Source organism: Arachis duranensis, unplaced genomic scaffold, assembly GCF_000817695.3.
Source record: "Arachis duranensis cultivar V14167 unplaced genomic scaffold, aradu.V14167.gnm2.J7QH unplaced_Scaffold_134752, whole genome shotgun sequence".
NCBI classification, from domain to species: Eukaryota; Viridiplantae; Streptophyta; class Magnoliopsida; order Fabales; family Fabaceae; genus Arachis; species Arachis duranensis.
The window spans coordinates 4,265-12,322 of NW_026263987.1; the positions used below are offsets into that span (position 1 = coordinate 4,265).

The window sequence follows — 8,058 nt, forward strand, 5'->3', positions numbered from 1 at the left end:
TATTTTTAATTGATTGATTATCATAACACTTTTCACTTTCTTATTTTATCACAAATGTGACTAGTGAACTTGCAAAGTCTAACCGGAAATGTTAGTAGACTTCAACTTTCTCCAGTGTTCCTCCTCAAAGAAACAAGCATGTCCGATTATGGGGAACAAAATCGAGCATGTCTTGTATCTCCTTTGAATTAGGAACCTAAAAGCACGAAACAAGCAAAACAGACCAGTCAGGTAATCACCACAGGTAACAGGTACAATAAAAGATTGGCGCACCTCTCCACAATGAAGGGTTACAAAAAGACCTTGTTCTCTGGCGAATTTCAATGCTGGCAAGTATCTTTTCCAAAAAAAGATAACGGGAGACTTTGATCTAAAGCATCATTACGAATTACTATGCTAGAGTCCTTGATAGATTGACATACCATTTGCCAACCTTTGGATTCCCAGATAGGTCAATTCCAACCACCCCCAAATGCCTCATTTCCAGTGCCAGTTTCACCTGCAACACAGAAATGGAGTGTTGAAGGTATTAAGTAGCAAGCATCAAACTTAAGGATGCTGAAATTACTCATCTTACAGTTTCCATAGTTGCTTCTGTTGTCTCCCTACGATCAGCACTCAAGAGAAGCCTAACAAAGATTTTCTTCCTACTATTTCCATCACATTTATCATTTGTAGCTGGAGATTCTAAAAGATTTCTAGGATCCTCAGTATAAGGAATTAAAGCCACATCAACCGAGCTGACAGATCTTATCCCTTCCAATACAGCTTCAACATAAGAACGTTTGCTCATTCCTTGGGAATCGTTTTTCTGTAAGGAATTAAGCCGAAAAATTCACTGCCGAATCAATAGAAAAAACCAAAAAGAAAAAAAGAGTCCGCATCAAGTACCAAGCTCTTCTAGTTACCTTTGGGGTGGTTCTCAATTCGAGATAGACAACCTTTTCTGATGCGAAATCTTCAACAACCTGCATTCAGAAATTGCTTCTATAAATGCAAAGGCTGAAGGCATCGGATTTAGAAACACAGAAATTTAGATAGTAAGCAACCATACTTCATTCGCAATTCTTGTAACAGTCATGTGATCATCTGTATTTACAAAACCATAACCACCACCATTATAAGCCTTAAACACTATAATAGTAAAACAAGGGAAAGTCTAGAGGGCCAGCAATTCTATAGAATTTTGGCCAGCATGTAACCAGCAGAAAAATGTGAGCCATTGGATGAAATCTCATACCAATCTCACACCATCAAATCATCATTGATGGTTAGTTGATGGCTAACAATCACAAAAGTTGCTGGCCCCCTAGCATTGCTCTAGTAACAATTACTAACACTAAAAGTGACAATCAAACAGTCCCTCATATCACAAACACTAGCAGAGCGCGTAATTTTTACAATCAAACAGCTGTTAAGGGTCAAAATCAGTCCCAAAATGAACATGAAGCTGAACAACAGTGAAGCGGCACACTGAAAATAAAACAAGAAAATAGGAAAGGGAAAAAGGGAAAAGGAGCATACTTTTAAGGATAACATGCTCCACTTGGGAAAAATCTATTAGACCCTTGTCCCACAAAGCTCTAGCGAGTTCTCTGTGCAACAAAAAAAAGGGATAAGAGGAAAGAGAATGAGATGAAGAAACAAAACAAGAGAGAGAGGAAAGGAGAAAAGGAGTACAGGAGAGTGGAGCCTCTGATGGATCCATTGAGGTGAGCATGGAGTTCCACCTTTGGCATTGACATCCACCACTCCATCTTTTCTTCTTCCTCAACACTGAAACTGAAACTGCAAGTGCTTCATTGGGTGTTGGGTAAGAGTAAGAGTACACTCTGGTTGGTTCAGAAGAGACTGGCCAATGGCCATTCACTGAACTCATCCAAGGGCGTGTATCAGACAAAAAAAAAAAACAGCACTCAAACATGTTGAGGATTTAGGGTTCATGCCACGATCATTGTGATAAGATCCCAATCAATGTTATACTTGCTGTTAATTTTGAATATTCAACTATTATTTCCTATCTTTGAAATACTTAGTGTTGATATTTGTATTTGTACGTTCAAAAACTTAAAAAAAAAAGATAAAAAATAAGTTTTAGTCAATTTTAAATTTATAATTCTTTTAAGAATAAACTATTATTTTTATCTACAAAAATTGAAAATACCTTCATATCTATTTATAGAAAACAGAAATTACCATTTGTATTCATAAAAAATAAATTTTTGTAGATAAAATTATCTAAACCCTCGAAAATTAAATAAAATTCCCTATACCATTCTCTCCACTACTACAACCATCATCTCCCTCTTCTCTATCTCAACGTTCTCAGCGACTCCAATCCTAACATTGATCACATCGCCGCTCAGTATCACCGCCTTACCCTCCTCCTCAACCACCACCTTAACCTCTTCGCCACACACTCTCTCATCGGCGTCGGTAGCAACTCAACAACACCAGCACCATCATCACCAGCATAACCATCTATCGCAAAGAAATCCTAGATCTAAGGATGCCGCAGAGCGTCATGGCGGTCGATACCAGTAGGTTGCTCGTCAGGACCTCGAGAACAATGCCGAGGATGACTCCGCCGCCGCCAAGAAGTCCAAATCGGAGAAGTTCCCTCTCAACAGCTGCGAATTCGCCATGGCCATCGCCGTATTCTTCATTTTCACCATTGGCCTTTTCTGTATCTACCTCACCGCCTCCGAATTTGGCCGCATCAAGCTCCCACGCACTCTCTCCGATCTTCTCCTCCTCAAGTAAATAAAGATCCCTCTTTTCATTATTATGTTATCATCTTCATAGATTTATCTAAATCAAATTAGTATTAGATGAACGTAACATTAGTGATTTAGACAGTGGGAGAAAGCATCTTTTTTTTTGTGAGAAAAAAAAAAGAAAATTTTCGAATTTGTTGTATTGTTTTCAGAGTAAGGGTGTGTTTGAATTTTTATGTAGTTTATTGTGCTTGTTTTTTTTGTATACAGAGAATCTTGCAGCATATGACGAAGAAGTGAAATAAGAGAGAGAGAGAAAATATTGAGAGAGAAAGAGAGAGAGAGATGATGGTAACAGTGGTGAAAGAAGGATAGTTTAAGAATTTTATTTAATTTTTTAGGGGTTGAATAATTTTGTCTGTAGAAATCTATTTTTTATGGCCATGGATTCCTTGCTCCTACATTTTTGTAGGTTTATCGTTAACCATCATAAAAATAATTACAAAATGTACCCCATTTTTTTTGTAAAATTAATAAAAAAATAAAAGTGAGATACTTGAGGGGTGTCAGTGTATTTATAGTGGTGAACCAATAACAATCGTTGAAATAGTTCCACTTTTTAAGGAGGATAACTGTCCCTTTATCTTAGGAAAATTGAGATATGGCTCCTGGAAGTGGGTGAGAGATTTTGGAAGGAGTTACTTATTTGAATAAGTGTTATCTGCCAGCTAATCTTTACTTCCGACTTTCTTAGAGCAAGTCGTAGTTAGGACCGACTTCTTAAGGGAAGGTCGGTGTAGAGTGAGGGTCGATCTTTCGAATTGGACCTCTCTTTTATACTTGGGTCTTAGTGTTGGGACAAAGTATGAACATTAGCCTTATAATGTTGGCTCCCAAATATTTTTCAAATTTTAATAGGTATAAACAAAAATGTTATATGCATACTAAAATAAATTATTATGTATTTATAAATAAATATATATTATTTAATTTATTTTTATTGTATATTTTATATTAGTGACAGATTTAATATCTACCTAATATAGTTGAAAACTTGAAATAATTCTAAATCTTTAATAAATATAAATGTAACAAATATATAAAATTATATTAAATTTGTTAACTTAAGAAAAAATATAAATTAGTTTTAAAAAATAACTTTTAGAAACATTCTTAATTTTTTAAATATGATTACACAATTTTTTTTATTCACTAAATATAAAATAAAGTTCTCGTACTTTACGAGTGCATGTAAAGAAGTGCTTTTAATTTTCAATTATAACGAAAAATCTCAATTTTTCCCTTCACTTCAAAAATATTTTTATATGCATTGATTAGTAAAATCACTACATTAAATAACAAATAAAACGTAACCTACAGCTAATTTTTTTTCTTTTTCTCTACTGTTTTATCCTCTCATATAAAAAAGTTTAGTGATAAAAAAAAAACAGAAGAAAATAAAGATCTCCATTTTAAAAAGGATTATTAATCCATTAACAAGCTAAAAGATTTGGAAAACATAAAGATGAAAGTGGGATATGAAAACCAAACAAGCATTACAACAATATCTTTTCTGTTCCAGCATTCATAATATAAGCTTGATTAATATTTGAATCCCAACTTAGAGATTGGTATTTGTGTGTGTATTGTCTTTGTTGTATGTTCAACATGATACAGTATAACTGTGAAAGTCATTGGCCGACTATAGGATATACATTTCCTAAAAGGAGGATCACATATTCATCCTTATTGAACTATATATCATGTTATCAACCATATAGACAAGAAGTATTAAAGAATTACCCAATAAAATGAAATTGATGTTAGCTGACAATTTAAATGGGTTAAAATCAACATATGGCTTAATTGTGTGCTAATTTGAAAATGTATATGTTATTTGAAATAAGATAGTGGTTTGGGAGTGCCAATATATGCTTTAATTCGGTTATTGAAGCTCTTAAGGTTCCTAACAATTGTTCTAATGGAATCTTATTCTTATTTGCAGTATGTAAGCATGCATACTCATTGTCCCAAAATTTGGAACCTATCAGTGAGGGACTAGGTGTCTTACAATTTAAGACCGGTTTGATATGTCATTAAGGTATATAGTTATTATCTAATTTTCTATTTGGAATGCAAATTTTACTTAATATACTTGTGTTGCGCATCGTAGTGTGTATGGACATGGTTTCTCAAAGCCTGTCTCATCCTTTTGTATTTCAGGACTGGATGCATCTTTGATTTCAGTTTATTGCATAAAATTTCCTGTTGTCAACTATTTCCTATGGCAATTGCTGCTGCCGCTTAATGAAATACTATCATGATCATTTTACTCAAATTTTTTTCTTCAATCTGTAATTCTTTTTAAAAATTGAAAGTGAGATTTACAGCTAAAACTACCAGAGGAATCAAGAGACAATATCCTATTGTCAGTGGTTAGAAGACAGAAAAATCATCAAGGATACCTAAGAGAGCCAAAGGTTGAAAGGATTCCCTATCATTAAGGTTACGAAAGAAATGGAAGTCCCAAGAGAAAGACGAACCCAGGATTGAATCCGCAATGATAAAGACAAGGAAAGGCTAGGTTTAAAGAGGTATCTCCTATCAAATGATCTGCTCAAAACCCACAAAAATTATGATAATACTACAACATAGAATAGCTAGACAATTCCCAACTAGACACAACACTTTAAACATAAAAATGATAAGAAAGGGAGACAGTATGATACCACCATAAATTATCATCGAATTATAGCTAGACTTAACATACATCATTCCCTTTTTAGCTCCACCGATATAGGAGTGGACAGATCGTTGCCAAATAATATGCCAGGCATTTCTCAAAAAAAATTAACCACTCTAGTGCATAAGTACTGTTGGTATTATCTGCTCCACCAAGAGCGCACACATGAAACATCTTTGTCATGTATGGATGAACTTAGTAAAACGGGTTTTGAACCCAATCAGATGTTGAGATCAATCAGTTTCATAAGTAATATATAGTAAGCTTTGAAAATTAAGCCTTTGCAAAATTTAGAGAGCTTAGTAGATAGCTGTTTACAGAGTTACTTTCATACACAGTAAATTTTCATGTAATGGTAAAGCTCATCTTACTAAATAAATACTTAAGCTATTTGGCGACACAGGCACATATAAACACCAAGTTTGCTAACTAAGCCCTAAACTCACATGGGACATCCTCCTGCATACCTATAGTTGAGAGACAAATACCAAGCATTTTATCCCCAAAAAAAAAAAAATAATTGACATACCATAAAACACCAGCCCTCAATAAAGCATCCTGCAACTCAGATGAAACAGAAACATTGGCAATAGACTGTAGAGCAGCATCAACAGCTCCTGGTAGAAGCTCAAACTCAGTGCCGTGCACAATGTCTGGAACTAGCCCAGAAAACTCGAGTATTTCAGATCCGGCAGCCTCAAATTGACTAAGAACTGAAAATGTTCGCATGATGTTTGTGGTTCATTTCCAGGAGTAGATGGTTGAACAACATACATGCAACGGGAAAGAAGAGTTGCAAGAAGTTGCACTCCTCCATCTCTCACCAGCTCTTCTCCATTCAATGAAGATGCACATCTGGCCACAATAAAAGTCAACGAGCAGCATGAGCTAGAATGGAATTTTACGCCAGGCAAACAAGCTCTGATGCTGCAACAAGGAGAGGTGCTCCATCTGAAAGAAAGAAAATTCTTATCATCCTTGTCCACAGTAACAGCACTTAACAACATGGGATAGCCAGCATATTTGAATAGCTCCAATATGTCTCTATATCTTCTGTATAAAATGCATTGTCCCCTTCAGCAAAAGAAGCAATCTCCAAGGCTGAGGACCTTGCAATCCTTACATGGTAGCCTAAGATACAGTTCGCAAAAGGTAAATATTCAGTGAATTAGGATATAAAAACCTACTGTTGCAAGCAAATGATATTATATCACATAAATTCCCCCAAGAAGCAAAAAGAAATTTTAACATACATCATGATTTTGCCACCCCAAATCTGTGCATGCATATAACAGCCTGTCTATAGCTGGCTTGCAAAAGGAGAAAAGAACAAAACAGTTTATGCATCTACAAAACTCTCCCAATCTGGGTGACAAGGGGCTATCACACCATTTCTCATTTCTCACACTAAAGAAAGTACATGGACTTGTTTGCATGATATACTTACATATCAAAAATTACGAAGTTAAGACAACAAAACATGTCCCCATGGGCATTTGAAGACTTCAAAATAACAAGCAGTTAACTTCAACACGAGGATAGTTGTGCTGAATATCACGCTATCCTAGTAACTTCTATTGATATATGAATCCAAATAAGCTTGTAACATGCAAACTATGTTTACCTGGAGCCTGGAGGCGTTCATAAGCCTTCTGTATAGCAAGAAACTTCTCCCTTCCTTCAGGGTTTTTGACAGGATGATATTTCACAGCAAGTTTTCGATATCGTCGCTTTAACTTTTCCTTGTTGATATTTTCAATTTGCTTTGATTAGCTAGATGTTTCATCTGATACCTCCGAATAGTGCTTTTTATTTACATCATCACTGGATACATCATCCAAGGATATTTCAAGGATCTTGCAAGCTGCTCAACAATAGGCCAATTTGGAAAGCGGATTTCATCACACAGATTCCTCTAGTAATAATGATGACACCACATTTCATCTCTAAGTTCAGGGTATTTAACTGGAGGCATTGGGGCATAGTCATACAAAACATGGCAATACTGTGACAATTTCTGTGGAAAATCACCAAGGTGTTGCAAAACCTGATAAATACAGTGAACAGGGATAAATCGAACCGCATGAACAATACCAGAAAGGTAGTTTGGGAAGTACACTTGTATTCTATAAAAAACCATACACATCAGACCTTAATTTGCAATGCCTGACGTATTAAATTTTCTGCCCTCATTTTATGAGTCCATATTATCTCAGGAGTGTCAGAATCTGATACCATTGCAGCAGCAAATGCTGCTGGACCACTGCGCTTCAATACATACAACAAAGATTCAGGAAGAAGTCCACCAAGAACACTGCGTTTTGCCAAAGGCAATGAAGCTGAAACCGCAGCCTCTTCGCCACCATGAAATCCTTGGTGGACAAGGGTGACGGTAAAGAGTTGCCCAATTGAAAGTAGATTAGATCCTGGATAGGCCAGTGCAAAATAAAATGCACTGGTGCTGTATAGACGTATCATGGCCTTGGGATTCCTGGTAACAATAGCCTTCAACAATGCAGCAGCTGCCTCAACAATACTTGGTTCCCCAGAGAGAATGGCCTGAATTCATAAAACAACCCACCCCCCAACACACACAAC

The 8,058-nt window shown here is 35.9% G+C and overlaps 2 protein-coding genes across 5 annotated transcripts; both read right to left on the minus strand.

The window, feature by feature from the left end:
* Nucleotides 1-17: 17 nt before the first annotated feature.
* LOC107472507 (N6-mAMP deaminase) lies at nt 18-1,961 on the minus strand. Of its 3 annotated transcripts, none has more exons than XR_008005148.1 (7): nt 1,681-1,961; nt 1,525-1,595; nt 1,055-1,089; nt 909-968; nt 578-811; nt 303-499; nt 18-196 (listed from the first exon to the last, which is right to left on the minus strand). XR_008005148.1 is itself a non-coding variant. In XM_021134540.2 (6 exons), the coding sequence occupies exons 1-6, from the start codon at nt 1,755-1,757 to the stop codon at nt 392-394; spliced, it is 585 nt and encodes a 194-aa protein (XP_020990199.1). In that variant the 5' UTR covers nt 1,758-1,961; the 3' UTR covers nt 18-391. The 3 variants fall into 3 exon arrangements, 1 of the variants encoding a protein (XP_020990199.1); XR_008005147.1 differs by having other exon boundaries at nt 274-499; XM_021134540.2 differs by having other exon boundaries at nt 18-499.
* A 3,740-nt stretch (nt 1,962-5,701) lies between these two features.
* Nucleotides 5,702-8,052, minus strand: LOC110277414 (dnaJ homolog subfamily C GRV2). 2 transcript variants are annotated; one of them, XM_052255979.1, is made up of 3 exons: nt 7,627-8,052; nt 7,085-7,507; nt 5,702-6,591 (listed from the first exon to the last, which is right to left on the minus strand). In XM_052255979.1, the coding sequence occupies exons 1-2, from the start codon at nt 7,936-7,938 to the stop codon at nt 7,376-7,378; spliced, it is 444 nt and encodes a 147-aa protein (XP_052111939.1). In that variant the 5' UTR covers nt 7,939-8,052; the 3' UTR covers nt 5,702-6,591; nt 7,085-7,375. The 2 variants fall into 2 exon arrangements, with proteins under 2 accessions (XP_052111939.1, XP_052111938.1); XM_052255978.1 differs by having other exon boundaries at nt 7,612-8,052.
* Nucleotides 8,053-8,058: the final 6 nt, after the last annotated feature.

Excerpts from the sequence above, each read along its gene's own strand:
- LOC107472507 (XM_021134540.2), bottom strand. The coding sequence starts at position 1,757 with ATGGAGTGGTGGATGTCAATGCCAAAGGTGGAACTCCATGCTCACCTC. Across the intron at positions 1,090-1,524 it reads GGAGCATGTTATCCTTAAAA|ATGATCACATGACTGTTACA; the intron begins GTATGCTCCTTT and ends TTGTAAATACAG. Across the intron at positions 812-908 it reads AATTGAGAACCACCCCAAAG|AAAAACGATTCCCAAGGAAT; the intron begins GTAACTAGAAGA and ends AATTCCTTACAG.
- LOC110277414 (XM_052255978.1), bottom strand. The coding sequence starts at position 7,938 with ATGATACGTCTATACAGCACCAGTGCATTTTATTTTGCACTGGCCTAT. Across the intron at positions 7,508-7,611 it reads GTCAGGCATTGCAAATTAAG|GTTTTGCAACACCTTGGTGA; the intron begins GTCTGATGTGTA and ends TGTATTTATCAG.